Source organism: Erpetoichthys calabaricus, chromosome 2 (genome assembly GCF_900747795.2).
Source record: "Erpetoichthys calabaricus chromosome 2, fErpCal1.3, whole genome shotgun sequence".
In the NCBI taxonomy this organism is placed as follows: Eukaryota; Metazoa; Chordata; class Cladistia; order Polypteriformes; family Polypteridae; genus Erpetoichthys; species Erpetoichthys calabaricus.
The window spans coordinates 110,386,503-110,409,717 of NC_041395.2; the positions used below are offsets into that span (position 1 = coordinate 110,386,503).

General features: G+C 39.6%; 1 protein-coding gene across 3 annotated transcripts in view; it reads left to right on the forward strand.

The window, feature by feature from the left end:
• Positions 1-9,773: 9,773 nt before the first annotated feature.
• The window catches only part of tkfc (triokinase/FMN cyclase), a 46,851-nt gene continuing 33,409 nt past the window's right edge, over positions 9,774-23,215 (forward strand). The window contains exons 1-2 of one of the 3 annotated variants that reach the window (XM_051923750.1): positions 9,774-9,893; positions 18,945-19,134. Coding sequence is in view for 1 of the 3 variants with exons in the window: in XM_051923749.1 (XP_051779709.1) it covers positions 11,188-11,193; positions 18,945-19,134 (196 nt within the window). In the remaining 2 variants the exon portion in view is untranslated. Of the gene's footprint in view, positions 9,894-11,045; positions 11,194-18,944; positions 19,135-23,215 lie in introns of those variants that run through there. The other 2 variants (XM_051923749.1, XM_028794353.2) reach the window with 2 other exon arrangements.

Below are 23,215 nucleotides of genomic sequence, written 5' to 3' on the forward strand. Positions count from 1 at the left end.
GCCAAATTCTTAAGGAAAACCTGCTACCCTCTGCCAGAAAGTTAAAGATGGGCAGAATGTTCACCTTTCAACATGACAACGACCTGAAGCACACAGCAAAATTGACCACACAGTGGATGAAGGAGAAAAAAGTGAATGTACTCGTGTTGTGATGTGAGATTTTGCATATAAGTCGATAAATATTTTGTAAGTCTTTATTTGTAACTTAAGCAAAACTAAGTCAGGAAAGTGAATTTTACGACAGAGTTGGGGGAAGTGCTTGAAACAAATGTTTCTCTGCTAGAGTCTCTCTGTCATCCCCCACACAAAGCCAGGCTGCCTAACTGCCAAGCTTTACCTCAACAAATGGTTTTAGGGGGGTGGCAGGTGTGAAGATGTTCTATCCCGCATTGGTCTGAAGTATGGCTGTTTGGGACTGGCTTGTATCAGAAGCCTTTAAGTACTGTGACGCCCTATTGGCTCTAGGGGTTGGACAGAGAATCTATATCTTTGCTCACTCCCTCACTCTATCTATCTATCTATCTCACACAATGAACCGAAAAGGGCAACACTATGAAGAGCACAGCTCAGCAGCCATATTGAGACAGGCATGCAGCCTGTTCTGAAGAAAGCTGACCACAAATGATGCCTTAACTAGAGACATTTTTAAGTAACTAACGAGTCTGTGTGCCGCCTGAAACTATCCATCCATCCATTTTCTAACCCGCTGAATCCGAACACAGGGTCACGGGGGTCTGTTGGAGCCAATCCCAGGCAACACAGGGCACAAGGCAGGAAACAATCCCGGGCAGGGTGCCAACCCACCGCAAGACACACACAAACACACCCACACACCAAGCACACACTAGGGCCAATTTAGAATCACCAATCCACCTAACCTGCATGTCTTTGGACTGTGGGAGGAAACCGGAGCGCCCGGAGGAAACCCACGCAGACACGGGGAGAACCCGGGAAGCGAACCCAGGTCTCCTAACTGCGAGGCAGCAGCGCTACCACTGCGCCACCGTGCCACCCGCCTGAAACTACACATCAACATTTATCAGGTTGTATGGTTGCCAATATTCAAATGTACTTTGCATATTGTTATTATTTATGATTATTATCAATAATACATTATTTTATGTGTAACTTAATTCCTGCTTGTCTTTTACTACACCTAATTGCCTGAGGTTATAGATGTAGAAGGGAAGGTGGGGAGTTATATGGTACAATACCTTATAAACAGTGGTTAAGTCTGTGAGATTTGAGGGCATTCTGACAAAGGCTACTTATTAATAATACAAAAGGGGAAAGTAGAGCAATATGTTACTCTACCCTCTACCAAGACAAAACAACTCACTGTGGCCCAGTCAGAGCCCAGACCTAAATCCCATTGAAAATCTGTGGAAAGATTTGAAGATAGCAGTCCACCAACTCTAACCATCCAATTTGACTGAACTTGAACAGTTCTGTACAGAAGAGTGGGCAAATATTGCTCAATCCAGATGTGCAAAGCTGATAGAGAAGTATCTCAACAGAGTCAAGGCTGTCATTAAAGCAAAAGGTGGTTCAACAAAATATTGACATTGGGGAGGGGATCCTTTATTAATCTCAGTATGTCTTGTTTTTGATTATTTATAATTTTTCTGAACTGTAGCTGTGATATCTTTCACTTGGATGTTATAGGTTGCATTGAGTAAGTAAAGCTGGGAAGAAATATTTTTTGTGTGTGTTTTCATTTAAGGCTGTAAAGCAAAAAAAAAAGGGAATATTTTGAAGGGGGGGTGATTCTTTTCTACACTCACTATAAGAGGCTAAGGACATCAGCATGTGTACATAATGCCTTGCAGGTCTTCAGCCAACTTCTTCCTTACATACACATCAAATACCAGTGTCACCTACAACAGAAAAAAGATAACTCCAGGATGCTGGCCTTACAAACAGAGTTTCAAAGAAAAAAAAATATTTGAAACTGGCAAATAACAGAAAAGGATAAAATGGACAACAGAGTATTATTATTATTTATTTATTTAATAAATATACTGTATATTATTCATCATTTATACTCGCATATCATTTTGCTACATTTATTTCTAGACACATTTCACAATACATGTGTTTATTTTATTTTGTCTGAAAAATTCATCCCCACTTCCATCCTCTATAGGTAATGTCCATAGTCTGGACTCAACCGAGACACACTGTTCACGTATCTGTGGACTAAGGGGGCAGAGTCACAATAATCTTTTTCTCTTCCTTACATTATCTGGCTGTTAGGACCTACTCTAGATCTTTTTGTTAAATTCTGCTTGTTTAATGTAGTCCTGGTGATGTAATTGAGTCCTCCCCTAATTACCCACCTATTGAGTTGTCCATTGTTAATACATCACCTGGGTTGTGGGTGGGGTGTAGGTTATAAAAGAAGCTTGTTTGGGTTTTAGTTAAGAAGGGGCAAGAGTTGCCTCGAAAGCTTGCATATTGTAATCTTTTTAGTTAGCCAATAAAAGATGTAATTTTGCTTGGCTTTTCTCTAGGTTAGAGAGAGTATCTGGGTGTGGGTGGAGAAGGATTTGGGTTTTCACAGAGCAAGGTATGGAGAGTTAGAGTTGGATGGCCTGGCTTTGGGTTTTTAGTTTCTTATTGCTTGTTAAAGAAATGTAATTGTTGTCAGCTAGCCATCTATGTGATGAATGTGGATAGGTGTATCTAGCTGTGTAAACTTTGTTTAGCTAGATAGCTAAGTTAGTGTTGTCCTCTTCCTTGTTTCTGTTTTGTGTAACTTTCTCCATATTTTGTGAGTTTTTTTTTTTCTTTTTGACAATAAATGGAGTTTTTTTAGTTAGCTGGTTTCATTTTTTCTGTGTTTTATTTCCGTCTGTCTCTCACTTGTGCGTGGCCTATTTATATACCTCTACACCTTTTGGTAGGCCGTAACTCTGGCCTCTTAGTAGAACTTGACACAAATAGTTAGATACTGATGACCTTGGTAAATTAAAACAATTGTGCAGAAATACAATTCAGTCTTCCTCAGCATTCTGTAGTTACATATGTGATTTACTAAAAAGAGCCGCAGCAGAGCTACCAGTGTAAATCAATATTTTCCGATCCGTTTAATCCAAATTAGGATAACAAGACGGACGGTGCCAATCCTGCCTACTTTGGGCACAAGGCAAGAAGCAACCTTGGACAGTTGTGGGACTATATCTCATGCACAGACAGCAAATCACACACATTTTGGTGAATTTAGCAGGAAAACCCACAGAGACAAGGATATATAAAATCCACTAAGTCAGTGTCTCTTAAAGCTATGGGTCACCTCCCTAACTAGTTCATGGACATGTTTGACTTTGAAACTTTGAAAGTTTAAGGTGATGATCACTTATCTATGGTGACATAACTGAAAAACAACTGCAGATCTGGGATGAAATCTATGGACTGTATGAGGGGAACATCTGTGTATCATCAACATAAAGGTGGTAGGAGAATGCCATGAGAAGGAATGACATTGCCTAAAGAACGAATGTATAGTTGAAAAGAGAAGTTCACCCAATACTGATACTTGAGGCACACCTGTAGAAAGTGTCTGTGGAAAAGACAAGAAGTTAGACCAGCAGACACAAAAGGATCAGTCCAAGAGGTACAACTTGAACCAATCCAAGGCAGAACCACTAATTCCAAGTTTACTAAGAGATAAGCAGAGAGTGGTTAATCGTATTGAAGGCTGATGAAAGGTCAAGAAGGATATGGCCAGTGGAGAGTGAAGCAGATCAAAAAGCATTAGTGACTTAAAGCAGTGCATTCTCATTAGAGTGACCCAAACTGAAATAGATTTAGTATATTGTTGTCAGAGGGAAATGAATAGAGTTGTTTATGAACTATGTCTTCTAGGATCTTGGCCAGGAATAGCCGAAAGAAGACAGGATGGTAGTTCTCAATGTCAGATGGGTTTAGAGAGAATTTCTTGAGAATAGGGATCACATGAGACCTCTTGAAATCAGAAGGGAAGATACCTAAAGTAAGCGAAACATTGAAAACAAGGACAAAAACTATCTGCAAATTTTTCTGTTCTACTTTTAATGCTTTTGTACCGCCTGCCAGAGGGCTGTAATGTGAACAGTGAGTGGCTAGGATGGGCAGGGTCTTTAATGATTTTCTTGGGTCTGTGGTGGAATTGGGCACTGGAGATATCTTCCAGGGAGGGCAGAGAGCAGCCAATGATTTTTTCTGCCATGGATATTACCCACTGGAGAGCTTTCCTGTCTGCTGCTGAACAGCCAGCATACCACATTCAGATATGGTATGGTAAAACACTCTCGATGGTTGAGTGGTAGAATGTCAACCCAATCTTCTCCATCATTTCTACTTTTCTGAGAAGTCTCATGAAATGCAGTTGCTGCTGGACCTTTTTGACTACTGTCAGAGTGTTTGCTGTCCAGGACAGGTCCTCAAAAATGTAAGTTCCCAGGAACTTAAAGGAGGTGAACCTCTTCAGCAGGTCCCTGTTGATGTTTAGAAGGGCTGGCTCTGCTCTGTACCTTCTGAAGTCAATGACCATCTCTTTAGTTTTATAGGTGTTCTTGGAGCATCACACTCGCAGCTTCTGTACCTTGTCCCTGTATGCTGTCTCATTGTCACCGGATATCAGCGAACTTGATGATAGTGTTGCTGGAGTAACTAGATGTACAGTCATAAGTGTACAGGGCATAGAGAAGTGTGCTCAGTACAAAGCCTTGTACTGGATGGACTGTAGAGGGTGTGAAGGAGTGGGGTCCAGAGTACAGGTGGTAGGTCTGCGGTTACAGAGCAAGTCAAAAATATCAAGAGTCATTTACAGCAGAGATGGAGAAAAAATATGAAGGACTTAGAGGAGAGTCAAAGGATGTTACTGAGGTCTTGAACTGTATTTGGATATTGGTGACATTGGAAGAGAAGAAGAGAAAAATTGATGTTTTGCAGCAGCAGGAGGATGCAAGAGAAACTTCAGAGTTGACAACATTTTAATTTTATTCTGTTCTTGTTTTTTTTTTTTTTCCGCTTTTTGCTTCCAGACATGTAAACGGTTAGCATTAATAAAGTAACGGTAATCAGAAACACTGCAACAGAGATTAAGGTCTCCGTTAGGGAATTTCCAACTGTTACAGTGTGTCGATGGTGTGCTTCAAGGGAGTTTCCGTAGATTTGTTGTTACAGTGAGTACCCATGTAAGCAGATGCCCTCAGGACACCCTTCCATTTCAGGGTCCTTGGCAGTTGCCTGTTTTATCTGTCCGGTCACTATGCCTCTGCTGACAAGCAAACATGTATACGAAAGGGGGAGAGTATAGGGAATAACAGCCAAGCATGTGAGGAAAGGGGATTGTGGCGCTTGAATTATCAAAATGAAAACAGCAGATGTGGCACAAATATGTGGGAATTTTCAGGGTGCTACGAAGGATGAGTTAATGGTGTGGAGGTATATTTAGTTCTATGGTATAGAATTTTAATCCATAGTTTTAATCAATACATGATATAATTTTACAATTTAATACAAGTATATACTTATATGAAGGTATAACAATGAATTATTAAACATAAAAGTCACATTACATTAAGGGTTAACTAAATGTTGTTTGAAGCCTAGGCACCTAAGACTTTTGCCTCACCTCAGAGGAACTATCAAGATAGTTGCTAAGGTTAAAATGAAGTAGATGTGTAATGAACACCACCTTAAAAAGTGAGGACAAACTAGTGAGAAACTCCTAACAACCCTAATTCGAAGCGGTAATAAGATCAATAGGAAAACCTGTAGGACACCCCTATTAACGAAGTGGTTGAGCGAATGCTGCTCGCCGGTAACTTTTTAACTTTTTTACAATTAACTTACAATCTAATGGACTAAGCAACTGTTTTCATTTTGGGCAGATTTATTCGTTGACTTTTATTTTTCAGTAATTTAAAGCTAGACTGATTTCTAGCTCAACTGGTGATTTGGCTGTGTATTGACTATTTTTCAGCCTATCCTTGCTTTGAAACTTACCTGGTTTTGTTTTCCGGACTTCTGAGTTGTCTGCGTCTTCGCTTAACATGTGGACCGGTAGGATATTTATTTGGTTCGTGTTTGTTTGGTCCCTCCTGTTGCGCGCAATCTAACCTGCGACGGGCCTGCTTCACTACTCAGCTGCCAAGCTACTCCAACTGCGCTTCCACCTGTCTGAGCCTCCGCTGACTGGGCTGTATCTCCACCCAGACATCGTATTCCTCCCCCGTCGGAGACACATCCACCGCAGGTCCCACCGGAGTCTCCAAGCTGACATGTCCAGTTCCCGACGTCCTCCACATAACTTAGGCAGAGGAGCTGACCACAGTGTGTTTGCCACCCTAGCCCGGTCGGCTAACACTGTTGCTAAATGCGATAACGCCATTGTCAACTTCGGTCTGTTGAACATCCGCTCACTTACGAGCAAGTGCATCTCATCCACGATCTCCTCACTGATTTTAACTTTGACTTTTTCTCTCTAACCAAGACATGGCAACAACCTCATGACTTTTCCCAATTTAACGAATCCACTCCCCCGGGGCTCTGGCCGGGGAGGAGGTCTCGCGTTAATGTATCGTGAGAAGTGGAAAGTCCTGTGGTTGTCTGTTCCTGCCTTCAGTTCTTTTGAATTTCTTGTGTGTTAATTAACTGGACCTATTCCTACTATTATTGCAACTGTTTACCGGCCCCCTAAATCAAATAATGACTTTCTGACTGACTTTGCTGTTTTTCTTACAAACTTATCTACTGTTTCATCAAACATAATACTTTCAATATACATATGGATAATATCAATGTCCCTATTACTAGAGACTTTACATCCTGCCTTGAGAGTTTTGGATTCCAGCAACATACTGATATTCCCACTCATTCCAAAAGACCGATCTTGGACTTGATTTGCTGTTCTGGAATTACCCCGTTTGATTGTACTGCAGATGAACTCCCCATAACTGATCATTTTCTTATTTCATTCAATATTAAACTTGCACTTTCCAATACTAAGCTTTCCCGCGTCACATCTTTCCGTAATATTAAGAATATTAACTTAGACTCTCTTTCCTCTAGTATTTATTCCCTTATGCACATTCATAATTTATCCATTCCTGAAGAACTGGTCTCACACTATAACACTGGACGTAATGGTATTCTTAACTCTCTCACTCCATTAAAAACTAGATCTGTTTCTTTCTCCTTTTCTGCTCCCTGGTTCACTCCTGAACTTCGGGTTTTGAAAGCCAAAGGCCGGCAACTTGAACGGTTGTATAAAAAAACTGGACTCTTTGTTCACAAAGCGATGTACAAAAAACATATACTTTATTACAAGGACTGTATTGCCCAAACTAAATCTACCTATTACCCATCCATTATCCAACCCGCTATATTCTAACTACAGGGTCACGGGGGTCTGCTGGAGCCAATCCCAGCCAACACAGGGCGCCAGCCGACCGCAGGGTTCTACCTATTATACTCACATTATTTCTTCCAATGAAGGCAACACCAAGTCATTGTTTTCACTGCTTAATAATATCACACAGCCCCCGGATTCTTTACCTTCTCACCTTTACTTAACGGATTTTTGAAATTCCCTGTCCTTTTTTAATGAAAAAATCCAGAAGATACACCAGTTTCTCAGCACAGATTCCTCCAGTACTTCATTTGAATTTCACCCACCAACTCACTCATTTTCCTCTTTTCAGCTTCCTACTTTCTCAGAAATCTCAGATCTTGTCTGTAAGTCTAAGCCATCCACCTGTCAACTGGACCCTCTTCCTACAGTTCTGGTCAAAGCCTGCCTCCCCTCTCTGGTCCCCCTTATTTCTGCTATAATCCTCCCTTCTCTCACTACTGGAACTGTTCCTTCATCTTTTAAAACTGCTGCAATAACCCCAATACTGAAAAAACCTGGTGCCGATCCGACTAATTTCAGTAATTTTGGTCCTATTTCTAATCTACCCTTCATTTCCAAAATTCTTGAAAAAATAGTGCGCATTCAACTTCATTCTCATTTATCTAAAAATAATCCATACGAACAGTTCCAGTCTGGTTTTCGTCCCCTCCACAGTACAGAAACGGCACTTATAAAAATTACAAATGACCTCCTTATGGCAGCTGATTCTGGTTTAATTACTATTCTCATCCTCCGTGATCTGAGTGCAGCCTTTGACACTATTTGTCACACTACTCTTCTCAATAGATTATCTTCGATTGCCATTACCCACACTCCACTAGATTGGTTCAGATCCTACCTCTCAGGCCGCACTCAGTTTGTTCAGCTTAAAACTTTCACATCCCAACCCACTGCTGTTACTTCAGGTGTGCCCCAGGGCTCTGTCCTGGGGCCCCTCCTTTTCATTATTTACCTCCTTCCCCTTGGAAACACCTTTTGTAAATGTAACATTAGCTTCCACTGTTATGCTGATGACACCCAGCTCTATCTCACTAGCAAACCTACTGTTTCCTTTCCACCCTCCTCGCTTATTGATTGCATAGCAGAACTGAAATGCTGGTTTTCTTCAAATTCTCCTCATTGGTACAAAATCAACATTATCCAAAACTGATCATTTTTCCTTTTATTGATAATTCCTCCGTTTCCCCTTCCCCACAGGTTAAGAGTCTGGGTGTCATCCTTGATATTACTTTATCCTTTCAGTCCCACATCAGTAACATCTCCTGGTCTGCATATTTTCACCTGCGTAACATTAATCGTATTCGCCGCTCCTTCACTCCTCACACCACTGTTATCCTCGTTCATAGCCTTGTCACTTCTCGTCTGGATTATTGCAATTCTCTTTTCTTTGGTCTTTATCGCAAATCTCTTTATAAGCTTCAACTGGTCCAGAATTCAGCTGCCCGCATCATTACTAGAACGCCCTCTATTCACCATATCACTCCCATTTTGCAGCAGCTTCACTGGCTTCCAGTTAAGTTCCACATTCAATTCAGAACTCTTCTGTTAACTTTTAAGGCTATCCACAATCTTGCCCCTCCATATCTGTCTGACCTCCTCCATGTTGCCATTCCATCCCGTACCCTTAGATCTTCTTCCTCCATCCACTTGACTGTCCCCTTCGTCCATCTTACCACCATGAGGAGCAGAGCATTCAGTTGCTCTGCTCCCCAGCTTTGTAACTCACTACCATCTGAGCTTAGAAATATTAAATCCTTTTCACTTTTCAGATCTAAACTTAAAACTCGTTTGTTTAAGACTGCTTTTTCTCTTTGATTACAATTGCTCTGTCGGATTTTAATTTTTGTATTTTAGTTTTATGTGTTTTATCTATTGTTCAGTGTCCTTGAATGTTTAGAAAGGTGCCTACAAATAAATAAAATGTATTATTATTATTTATTATTATTTAGAGCAATGGAAGAATCGACATGTATACGAAGTTAATGGTGGCTGTAGTTGATAGGCTAAATTATGCATATTAAGAGTCTGATAACATGATGTATTAGCTAAAGTAATGGTCATAGAAAAGTATAAAAGGGAAAGAATTGTATTAATGATTGCTCACTCCATGGATTGAGACATTTGTGTCTATGTATGTGTAAATAAAGAACCATTCCGCATTTCCATCTGGTCTCTGTGAATGATTTCTTTGTAAACAGAGGAAAGCTTTTTCCACAACAATGGCAGCGTTGTATACTCAAACCAGTTTCATTGGCCATGGGCAAATGATCTGCCCTTCATCATGTGTTTGCTGTTAACATCATACATTGAATCTAATTCAGTAGCTGAGAAGCAAAGAAGATGTTGCATTACGATTAGCATGCTTTGATGATCAAGAATTCCTTCTTGTGATACTATTTTAAAGTGGTCTGATAAATTTCAATCAACTTGTAGTGTGAAGGAGGTGTTTGGACCATTGACAACTGAAGAAATATCAGAAAATATCAAAAGGGTGAGACATGCTGTAAACGTTCAGCATGATGTCAGTCAGTAGCATTAAACATTTCAAATTGGATTTTTCTGCATTTTTTTTTATCCGATCATTTGTATAAGCAAATAGTGCATGCATTTTTTAGAAATTGTTTGTCTACTTGATTACTAGATTTATTGAATTGTTAAAAAAAGAGAGATATGTTGAAGAATTTATACACTCATTTAGAAAAATATTGTTACAGTTATTGTGGAGCTCATTTGAAAAATGTCATTAAAAACCACGTTACTTAAGACAAGATAAATCAACTGCAATTAATTTTGACCATTTAATTTCATAAGTCTTTTGACAGTTTTACTAAAGCTTACAATAAGCATTTACACTGGCAGTGACATGTACAATACAGTGATAAACAGTATACCTCAATAATCTGATCCCAGTTTTATTCAATAATTATTGTTTTATTAACTTAATAATATTCACGGGTGTGAAATACTTGAAAGGAAACAAAAACGTCTGTTTTTTATTGTATGGCCTTTTTTTGTGTGTTTATGGCATCGCTGTCATTATAATAAAAATAATCCACTTCTTGAATCCCAGTATGATATCGATTTTCTTATTTGGTTCCTTAAAAAGTTTAAGAACTCCTGCTGCAGGCTGACGACCAGGTGCTGCGTTCGTCCCTTTAACGCTGTATCCATCCATCCATTTGCCAACCCGCTGAATCCGAACACAGGGTCACGGGGGTCTGCTGGAGCCAATCCCAGCCAACACAGGGCACAAGGCAGGGAACCAATCCCGGGCAGGGTGCCAACCCACCGCAGGACACACACAAACACACTCACACACCATGCACACACTTGGGTAGAATTTGTGAATTTCCCCTTGGGATTAATAAAGTATCTATCTTAGATGCTAGTATATAATGGCTAAATTTCTCTAGACTTACCTTGCGGCTACCCGAATTAATGAACACTCGAGAAGGTATTATCAAAAATAGAACTTTCGTATTTCGTCCAATTCCACGTCCATCGACATTACGTCCCCTAGCTGATTAAGTGCCGCGCGCTCCTCCCAAGTGTTCAAACGGTTCGGTGTAATCCGGTTAGTAAACTGACTGATGCATTCCGCTCACGCCCACCTTTTCTTTCCTCACGGGTTTATCGCGGCCTATTTTTCCCCGACGCGCCGAGTGAAGACACTAATGTTGTATTCGACCTGCGTCGCCCTTTGCCCAGTTAAAAGTTAGCAGAAGAAGGACTTTGCTTTAGTGCTCCATTGCCGTAGAGTGGATGAAGCAAGGAAAAGCAGCCGAATGGAGGTGGGGAACTTGTTCCACGTTAAAACCTAAGAATCGCCACACGTTATTATGCTGAATTATGTTATATATATATATATGAGTGTAGACAGTTTTACTTGTTGTGTTTTCTGTTATTATCTTAAAGCCATCGCGGTTGATTTAAAAATTACCGTGGGGACACAATGTGTTATAATGCCAATAAAGCTCTTTAGGAAGAGTCGCGTGGCTTATGATCAGCAGGGCGCACGGGTGACATCGCTTTTGTTTTGATCGAGTCAGATGTGTTGTACCATCGTTATCTTTATTCCTGTATCATACAGCGCTTGAAACACCAATTTAGGCAGGGTTTGCAGAAACGAATTGCATAATACATGTGAAAAATGAAAGAAACGTCACTCAAAGAGAGTGCAATTAATGTATTTATTCAGTGCGTAAAATTGAGACAACGCACTCATTTTTTTTTGTCGATATGCTTACTCCATTTCAGAATCTCTAGCGGCGTATAATAATAAAGAAAAGCGTGAACGTTACTTGTACCGCGTCAGCCTATTTCACGGAACGCCTAAATACTCGCTCGTATGGATAAATACACCTAATACACGCACATCTGTGGAGGTGGGAGGAGACTGCAGTGCCTGGTTGCAAACCACGAGATCACAGCAAACTCCACCCCGGCACTATTACGCCCAGCTGTGAGGCCGCGCTGACTATGCGTGCTGAAGGACCACTTTCGAGTCTGACGTGAAGAGGCAGTCGCAGGTTTCCACTCCTCCCCACGGTCTTCTGAACTTCTTTTACTGCATGCTAACTAAATTCTGTTAGTAACATGGAAAATTAAACCGTAGCAGTTGCGTCGTCACGCGTACAGAACCACTTAAGATTACAAAAGGAATTATTTCCAGCAGGCCCAGATCGTTTTCATTGATAACATTACCACTGCAGAACAACGAAATGAAAATGAGGTCTTCATCAGAAATGATGCAATTGAATACATTCTTGGCGGTAGAGAGTGGCAATGTATTGGATGTTGGTTAGACATTCATGGAGTAAATTCACTATACTGTACTAATGCATAACGTACTCCAAAGAAACGCATTAAAACTAATAAAACCATGGTGACATTATTCCAATTGGAAAACTGAAAGGAATGATGTTAATCCCCCTAATAAACATTAAATTGGTGCTTACAGACCTCCTCGGGGTCTTGAGTGTCTGGGCTTTGGAGCGTCCTGGATAAAAACCAAGATCCAGGCCTTTAATGACCTCATGGGCATAGCTATCAGGAGTGTGTTTGTCTGTGGAGAGAGTGTCGAGAGGTTTACTTACCTTGGCAGTGGCATTCATGTCTCTGGAGACTCTTCCTTTGAAGTCAGTAGACGAATTGGGAGAGCATGGGGGGTCATGAGGTTGCTGGAAAGGGGTGTGTTTCTTGCAAAAGGACGAATGTCCAAGTCTTTAGAGTCCTGGTGCTTCCTGTTTTGTTGTATGGTTATGAGACATGAACGCTATCCAGTTACTGAGACGAAGACTGGACTCCTTCAATACTGTGTCTCATCAGAGAATCCTTGGGTAACACTGGTTTGACTTTGTGCTGAATGAGACACATTACCTGCATTGTGTGGCATCATCAGTTATGGCACTACCGCCATGTGGCGCAATTCCCAGAGGGCGATCCGGCTTGCAGAATCCTCATTGTTGTGGACCCGAGCAGCTGGATAAGGACACGTGACTGTGGCAGATAGATGATAATTTCCAGGGATAGCGGATAGACTGGACTGCGTGTTTGCCAGGGGTTTTGCCAACCATGAACCCGAGCTCTTTTGTCGTGTGATGGGTGCGGCAACTCGCTGTACTAATGCATGCTCCACAATCTGGCCTGACCTTACAGATAACGGCAATAGCAGTATGATTAGCAGTGGTGTTTAGCATTAAAGGCCAGTGTGGCACAGACCACCCTCCTCCCCACCCCCTGATTTTGTGTAAAATGCAGCATTTAAAAGATAACTTGGGTATTTTTCAAGTCAAAGTTACTTCTTCACAATCGTGTTATATTTTAATTTGACATATAAAATTGTACTGTAAAGTAAATCTTTATAAATTAAAAAAGGACACAACTTGCCTACTCCGGAATTTTATAATGGAGCTTATAAGAACTGGGGTACAATTGTGAAAAAAGTCTTGATCCAGAAATGTAAACAGAGGGTTGATCCAAGTTTTGGGCAAAATAGCGTATCCATGTTCTTTTATGAGGGAAAAAAGGCAAAACAATGTTCAGCCATTTTAAAAGAAGAGGAGCTGTGCTGTTTTCTTTCACTGTCTGTCCCCCTCCATGTTACCATTCAGGGCCAGGGGCATGGATTTATTTAACTGTGAAAGTCATTGCTAAGTATTGTTATTGACCTTGAATGTTGATGCCCATATGTGATTTGCAGTTTCTGTTCTGTAGACAACTAGACAATAATAACTAAAAAAAACTCCCACAACTGCATTTTTTCTTTTAATATTTGGAAGCTTATTTCTTTATTTGAGAAAGATCTTGCTTGCTACTGCTGGTCTGAAAATACTTGTGTGTGCTTTGATGAGAGAGAATATTGAGCACACGTGTAGCATGCAATCACGTGACAAGAACTTCACAGACATTATAGGCATACACCCATCCATCCATCCATCTTCCTAAAGGTCATATCACATTATGCAATTTTTTTTAGCAATTTTCAGTTGTGCCCTTCATTTTCATAGTTTTACTGAGTCAGAGGCAGTTGGCAAAGCACCACCATTTGTGTAATGTGACATGCCCAATAACCCCTTACAGTTAGTCTGCAACATGCTCCAACAAAATCACTAGGTTTGATTATTTTTTTTAGTCATAGGAGCAGAGTCTGTGTGCATGAGAGCTGACAACCAATGAAAGCTAATCCAGAAGTACAAAAAATATGATGAAGTGATGAAGAATAAAGAACAAGGATATTTTGAACCTCACAAGCAAAGGAAAAGCACCCCTAACCCTAACCCTAATTTGATGCCTCATGTTTTCCATACCACAACGGAATGGAAGGAAAAAAAAACAAGGGCTGAGATTGTGGCTGAACTTACCATAGCTGTTAACCTTTTGGTTCTGTCAGGGCAGCACGCTGTTAGCTGTCACAAAAAGGGCAAATACAACTATGCTAGAAGGTTGGCTCACAGTCGTTAAATTAGACATGCCTGGTGATTTTCAGTCATTTAAATTCACATGGTCCAGCAACGAGATCAGCAACTGCAGTTGACAATCTGACATACCCCGCAACTAGAAGTCACATAATGTGATATTAGCTTAACATGCTTATTCAGGACAGGGTCAGTGGGCAGATGGAGCCTGTCCTAGCAAGCATAGGGCACAAGGTTGGAACAATCCCTGAACGGAAGCCATTGCATCACAGGGCATCCACACACACAAACGCACACATGGGCCAGTTTAGTAAGTTTAGTACACGTGTTTTAGCATAGGCAGGGTAGTTACACAAAGCTGTCATTCTTGCTTCACAGCACCAGGGTCTGCATGGAGTTTACGTGTTCTCACCATATACTTACAGATCAACGGGTATCAGTGAGTGTCAGTTTACTCAATCAAAAACTTCCTCAGTTCATTTGTTACCATATCCTCAGCAAAAGTGACTCATCATGCATTAAAACATTCAGTAATTGTTTTGTGGCCCTTCAGTCTGCTCTATCACACAACCTTGCCTTGTTCATTTTCGGAGTACTTTTTTATCATATATGCTGACAACATGCATCATTTAGCATGATGTGCAGGTGGTGTGGCTCTTTCAGAAATCTAAGGCTTTTATTAAAAATGTAATACAGTGTAATTGGGTCAGTTCAGATTTATTGTTATTGTATATAAAGTAAGGATAAAGTAGGATAAAAAGCAGGTTATAGTTTGGTGATGGAGGAAGGCTTGTCATAAATTCACTCACAGTGCCTGCTGCAAGCACAAAAGTGAGCAACAAACATATGCTTACCTTGAGTAAATAGTACAGAGAATCTGTGATAAGATGTATTTTTTCTAGTTTACTTTTGTTGGCACACACATGCCTGAGAAACACACATTTTCTTAAATTGAAACATTTGCTACTTCAATGTGGATGTATTCTTTAAGTTTTAAGGCATTTTGTTTTCAAAATGGGACCATGGTAACTGTTAGTTTCATTATAAAACGCAAGAGTGGGCTAGTATTTTTTTTTAAATTGATAAAATACAATATGTTTCACTTTAGAATTCCACATGGCAAATTAATGTATATAAGACAATTTTGATTAAATAAATTTGACTTGAAAAATATCCTTTAATTTGTACCAGAGATCACCTGCCTCTGAAATTGAGCCCTCTGTGCTCACACTCTAGGGTCCTGAATCTACATAAATATGTTTTTAAATTTTTAATTTTTATAATGTTTATTAACAAAATGTGCACCAATAACACTGGAAGCCACACAAATTGAAATGAATTGTCAGATCTAAAAAAATATGCTTTTTGTACAATTGGTCCTGTGGTGTTCTCTATACCCTTGGGTGTGTGCTCATTTGTAAAACCTGAATTTTATAGTTTAGTGATGGGGCTTAAAGATCATAACCCATATTAAAATGAAGATCACCTGTTATATTTTTTCTTTTTTCTATTGTGTTTGCATTTTTGGTTCAAGCTTTTGCCAGTCAAGGACATGCTGTACACATATACAGAGGTACAAAGAATCCAGTTCTGTTTGCTTCTTTAATTTATCCATAGTAATTTGGAAAAAAGATTAGTATCAGGAATACATTGTTCACAAGCCATTACATTACATCTTGATTTTTACCCACCACTGAGGAGAACTAAGCTAAATTTGAGAAAGCCACCCAGGAAGTCTTACGTGTGTTCCTTCCACTATGAGTGTGTAGAAAATATTTTTTTTAATTGTTTACTGCCCTTTTGCTGACCAACATACACCGAGGTTAGTACTGCTGTTTGACATTCAGTGGGCAGTTTGAGACCGGCAGTGTATATTATAGTCTGTGTGTTCTGTCCATGTTATTATGGCTTGTCATTTTTTATCCCAGGGCTGTTCAGTTCTTAACTTGAAGTGTTGCCATTTCAATTTATGCATTTTGCAATTTACATATTTTTCTGAACAACAGGCTGGTGATGCTCTTTGTTTTGTTTTGTTTTTCAATAGCACTTAAATCTATATGGTAGCATTTCGTTAGATGATGATGCTTGCAGGAAGCTCAATTATCTGATGCCATTTAAGACTAGCCAGGCAACAGAGTTTCATTTATATATATATATTTTAACATTAAAGGAGCATGGACTTGCATGTTTCACTGGCTATTAGCAAAACAGGGAGAGATGTTAATAGTTAATGTTTACATTGGAGACGTCTGCACACATATGACCCCAGCATAGTATTCATTCCAAAACGTGCCACAGATAATCCATTATCCTTTATTATACTTGTGTACCTTGAAGTGTTCATAATGTACTGTACATTAATACATTGTCAGACCTGCCTAATCCAGTTCAGGGTCATAGTGCGTCAGAACCTATCCTGGCACCCCTGGGCACAATGCTGGAAATGGTCAAGGATAGGGCACCAGTCCATCCCAGGGTGCTGAAAAACATCTACACAGAATTGTGGACAATTTAGAGTTGCCAATGTACCTTAATTGCACGTCTCAACAACAACAAAAAATTTAAATCTGTTAATCTAGAAGAGATGAGAGTAATGAGTATAATTTATCAAAGTAGCATAATGGATTAAAGAAGTTACTACTAGGCAAAGTGGATAAGGAAGTAAAATCAAATTTTTAAAAATTCATCCGACTGCAGCAACAAACGTCGATGTTTTTAATGTTAACAGTATTATATTGTAAATATTAGAATTACTGTCATGTCTTACACAAAAATGTACATCCGTACATCATAGTGGAGAATCTGCCAGTCATTTCAGTGTGTTTCTGGGGAAACTCTGGTGATTCTGTGTGTTTACTGTTGTTATTCTGCATTGTTTAAGACAGGAGTAGCCAGTTATGTTCTAGAAGAATTCCAGTTTAATTTGTGCATTTAACCCACTGTGTGACCCTGAGCGAATTACATAATAACTCTGTAATAACATATAAAAATGTAATAAAAAATAATATATATCCATATGGATCATTATAGGACCTTTTGCAAAGCAAATGAGGTTAGATTGCATTACGAAACAGAAACCTATTAATAAAATAATAATAGGTTCTAGTATAAGGAAAAGCAAGAATGCAATATTGATAGATATTAGAAAGACAAGGAAAAGAGTTTCCATTGAGAGTTCATCATTCTTTATTTGATACAGTTCTTTTTACAGTGAGCGTGATGACGATCACTAGTTTATGAAAGACACAGTGAAAGTATATCTCTTAATCGTGTTAATTTGTATACCTTGGGTGCCATTTCAGTCTTTGTTAAAATGTGCTGCTTCATAAGGCAAACAGAAGAAAACAGGGAAAGACCAGAATTAAGTAACTCGTAGTTCAACATGCAGCCTCATTCCAACTGTGTGCTTCTGTTTTAGATGTACAGTAAGTTCATTTTTCTTTACTTGGTGCTAATTCAGGTGGCAACCCCACATTGCCCTGGAATGTGTGGCTGCATATAAATTTGATCAATGATGCTGTAGTATCCATTAATAGTCAGTATTAATCATGTCCTCATTCCTGCCAGGATGGCTTCTGTGATTCTCGTTTTATACTGGCACTAACCCATTTTTCACTTCCTTTGGCAGATCCAGTACAGATTGTGTTTCTCTCTGCTGTGTATACAGTAGACCACTTAAGGTCTTCATTCATATTTAAAAATACAGCTTTTGAGAGAAACCACACTTTTTAATATATTTCATTCTTTATCCCACCCTGTGGAACATGACTAAAATGAACAGCAATGATTTAAAAAAATAATTGATTATAAAAATTGCTGGAGCTACAGAATCATCCATCCATCCATTATCCAACCCTCTATATCCTAACTACAGGGTCATGAGGGTCTGCTGGAGCTAATCCCAACCAACACAGGGAGCAAAGCAGGAAACAAACCCCGGGCAGGTCGCCAGCCCACCGCAGGGCACACACACCAAGCACACACTAGGGACAATTTAGAATAACCAATGCACCTAACCTGCATGTCTTTGGACTATGGGGGGAAACCCACGACAGACACGGGGAGAACATGCAAACTCCACGCAGGGAGGACCCGGAAAGCGAACCCAGGTCTCCTTACTGCGAGGCAGAAGCGCTACCCACCCTACAGTATCATAACATGCTTAATTTCACAACTTGGGTGAAAAAACTTAAAAAAGAGAAAAGAAAAAAAGACTTAATTAATAGTGTAGAATTAAAACTACTTGAAGAAACATACCATGGCCTAGTTTGACTGAATTGTATCTGCATGGTCAATGACAAACTGAAGTCAGTGTCCATGTCAATAGATTTTAATGTCATGCTGTTGGCATTAAAAAGAATTCTCAAGTCTAACCTTTTCTTCATTTGCCTTTGGCAGTCCTTTCAGAATGTTGTTGTGTAAACACAGAGACTTAATATGCTTCTAAATTTCTAGTTTGTTAGAGACAAGACCTACCTTCCCAGAAGTGCTACATTTCTACACGTCTTACATCAAGTGATAGCAGCATATGTTATAAATCAGTCAGATCAGCGTTTCTAATATCAGTTAGTTCTGTATGTTCCATTGGCTACTGCAACTCTCATATGCTGCCTTTAATTCTCAAGGTACACAAGAAGTTGTTAAACTCAGTTGAGGGCTGTGTGGATGATGCTCTTCTGGGACTTGTCACCTCACACCCTGGGCTGTCCCTGCTGCAGGGGCATCGCGTGGTACTACGTTCTGATCTTCATGCCTTAAAAGGGAAAGTGGCACTGCTGTCAGGAGGTGGGTCTGGTCACGAGCCGGCGCATGCAGGTAAGAACAGAGCAACTGTATCCTTGTCACAATACACTTGCACCAAATATATGTGAATAGGTTTGCTTTACAAACAAAAGCACTATTTCAGTCTTTATTTGGGACTTGTTAGCCTAATGCCCTTCTCTCCTTCTCTCTTGCTTTTTTCATTCATTTGTAATTTTTTTTTGTGATAGTGTATTTTAGAGGTGAAGAGACCATATTTACTACATTTCATTGGCTGAATAATGGTTAGTCTTATGAGAAAAAGATTTTAAATGATCTGGTTTATATGAAAGGAAAGTGTTTCCTTCATGTTTCAATTATATTCTATCAATACTTTGCAATGGTTTAAATACAGGCCCTAATGATGATTCCAATTAATGCATACATTTTACATTCTGGCAGGGTTTTTCAGCAATCCACTGGATAAAGTTAACATTCCTACTGATACTGTGTGACTCTGAACAAGTCACTTGCTCACCTGTGCTCAAATTGGGAAAAGAAAAGAAGTGTAACCAATTGTATCTCAGATATTGTGAGTCACTTTGGGTAAAGGCATCAGTTAAATAAATAAGTGTAAATATAAAGAGGCCAACAACCAGCTATCACCTGAATATTATGAGTGTTCTAAGGGGAGCCTAGGAAAAACTTTTTAATGCTGAAGAAAGAATTTTCAGTACTGGTTAACTCTTTGAGGGCTGAATATTTTTTCCAAAAAATGATGCTTTCACACAGAAATCAACATAAAACATCTGTTGATGCATGCTGTGGCTGCCAGTTTGCCAAGAATGAGCGGCAGGCTTGCTGCCAGGCTGTCCTCACATGGTTGGGACAGCAACGGCGGCGGTCACGGTCGCACTGCATTACAATCTGGATTCTACCTCTTGTCATTTTTAAGTGGCAGTCCTCCCTGGCAAACATTGTCAGTAACACTACTAGCTGGGAACCGATCAGCTGAAGCTGGAATCTAACATTCATTTTCAATCATTTGTATCAAAATCTGAGTCCAACAAGTCATAGTCCAGTTCAGAAATGATAGGCAAGACATCGTCCACGGAGCATTTTGCTTTTCGCATTCGCTTTGATCTCTTGCCAGATCTCAGTGCTATTTTTGCTGTCGTGTGTGCCTTGCTACTCAACGTTTGTCATAGTTTACAGTTGATTAATCGTCAACTCCTCCTTTTGACAAAAGTCAACATCAGCCCTGAAAGAGTTAAGCAACTCACTACACTGCCTTCTCCATATATTGTATTTTATTTACAGTCTTTCAGGTCAGGTCAGGTTGGGGAGTATGCACTGGTACAGTGCATTGCCGCACCCACCACACGATGAAACAGCTTGGGATCCTGGTTGGCAACCCCCCAGGCAGACACACGGTCCAGTCCAACCCCCTGGAAATAACCATATATCTGGTCCAGCCACTCAGGTCCTCAACAGTGAGGATCCTGTTAGCCAGATCACCCTCTGAGAATCGCGCCACATGGCTGTAGTGCCATAACTGACGCTCCCTCACAATGCAAGTAACGTGCCTCATTCAGGATTCTGTGAGCAACAGCTCATTCAACACAAAGTCAAACCAGCGGTACCCATGGATTGTCTGAAGAGACACAGTACTGAAGGAGTCCAGTCTTCAACTCAGGTGACTGGATAGAGTCCATGTCTCACAACCATATAGCAAAACAGGCAGCACCAGGATTCTAAAGACTTGTATCTTTGTCATTTGGCAAAGATATTGGGAGCGCCACACATCCCTTTCCAGCGACCTCATGACCCCCCATGCTGTCTCTATTCATCTACTGACTTCATAGGAAGAGTCACCAGAGACATGATGGTCGCTGTCGAGGTAAGTAAACTTCTCAACAAGGTCAACACTCTCTCCGCCGACAGACACACTGCTGATGGCTGTGACAAGAGGTCATTAAAGGCCTGAATCTTAGTTTTTATCCAGGACACTTGCAACCCAAGGCACTCGGACTCCTCAGTCAGTATGTCAAAAGCCCAGATCAGAACCTCCATTGTCTCTGTGAAGATCACAGCATCATCGGCAAAGTCAAAATCTGTGAATCTTTCTTCACTGGGAATTTACACTGGTTATTGCTGGCAGAAATAGCTTTTTAGTAACCAGAGAGAGGTCATAACATAACATTCTCAAGCTTGATTTGTCCAATTCTTTGGGACTGGAGCCTATCCCAGTAGCACTTAGCACAAAGTAGGATACGGCCCTAGACAGGGCACCAGCACACTTTTGCTCACTCTTCGGGCCAATTTACACTCTCCATTTACCTGAACTTGGATTATTTGTTGATGTCGGAGGAAAACTGGAGTACCCACACATACACAGGGAGAGTATGCATGCCTAACATAGATAACGACCGAATGTGGATTCAGAATCAAGGCACTGGATTTATAAAGAAACCTAGCATCTCTCTGCTCTCATACTGCACTATTTGCAAATATTTATTTCTAGTATTATTATTTTAACTAGTACACTGCTAACCGATTCATTCAGGTTGTGTCTATCTCTTGTTGTTTTTTAAAGGAAAATACATTTCTTCAAAAAGGAAATTTTGGTATATTTTAAACTTATTCCAGTAAGACCTAATAAATATCTAATTTCCACACTGCAAAAAATGAAATCAAAGCAAGTAAAAGTGTTTATATCATGACATTAAATCTTGTTTTCCTTATTGTAAGAATTATTGACTTATCAAAACATTTGTAATATGATTTTTTTTAAGCTTACTTTAAGAAATCTTGTCAAGTAAATTTTGCTTACGCCATTGGCAGATATTTTTGCTAAATAAAAGCAAAACATCTCTCATTTAAATTTTTTTTGTGTCTAGTTTTTGTATATGCATTTTTGCAGTGCAAGGAGCACTTTGGCTAAATCTAATGTAGTGCATTCTGGAGGGAAAACCTGACTTGTGCAGGCTGTGTTGTTACTCTCTTACTTGGGATGAATTTGGTGCAATTTTGTGATCCTTGAAGTACAAATGCATTATTTTTATTAATTATGTTGCTGAAGTGAAAAAGAAAGTGGAAATGTTTTAACTTAAGCAGAGTGTTACAGAGATTGCATTTCCATAGTCGTGCATTCATTTAATGTAGAACCTTTGCCAAAGTGGTTCCTGGAGCCTCCTAGAATACCGTCAAAGTAGATCAGACCAAGATGGCACAGATCACATAAATGGGAATGTAATTGAAAGGCTTAATGAATTACAAATGTATTCTTTTGTATTGTTATTTCTTCTGTCCAGGTTCCTATTATGAATCATGTAATCTTGTAAACGGTACTATAATGCTAATCATTTGTTCATCTTTCAAAAAATTGCATGGTCTCCAGATAAAATGCTTGCAGGTTTCTAGCTTTAGATTATATTTGAAAATACCGTATATACTTGCATATAAGTCGGGTCTTGAAACCCGAAAAATAGATCATAAAATCAGACCCGACTTATACGCCCGTTCAAAAATGCGACACTTTAGTTTTTTTTTTTTTAAATCTTATTCCTTCCTCCAATCTTGCACCAGTTTCTCAGACACATCGAATTTTGTTGCAGCAGTGCAGTTACCAATTTCTTTCTCCACTTCAACGACTTTTAATTTAAAACCAGCTTCATATTTTTTTTCTGATCGAAGGCTCCATCATAGATAAGGGATGGTCTTATGATAAATGTGTATGAGGGTGTGAGATACAAAAAATACAAAACAGTGCAAATGTTGCTTCGGAATAGTTTGGGTATTACCGTGTGGTCACGTAGGCACAATAGAGAGAGAGAGAAAAAAGGCAGTGTGCTCCGTGGTTATTCTCTCTGGTGGGCGATAGCATATCATAATCTCTTGGACCAATAGTGTGAGTTTTCTGCATTCAACTTATATGTCTGGCATTATAAAATACCGGAAATTATATGGTAAAATCAAGTCCTGACTTATCTGTGGGAGAACTTAAACGTGAGTATATATGGTATTCCTAACTAATATTTCATTAATTTTTTTTCATTTGTCCCCTAAGTAGTTTTCTAAGCTTCCTGTGTGCACAAACTACCAATATGTTCACCTCTTGTTAGTTGTATATATGTTTTATTTTCTAAATTTCGAT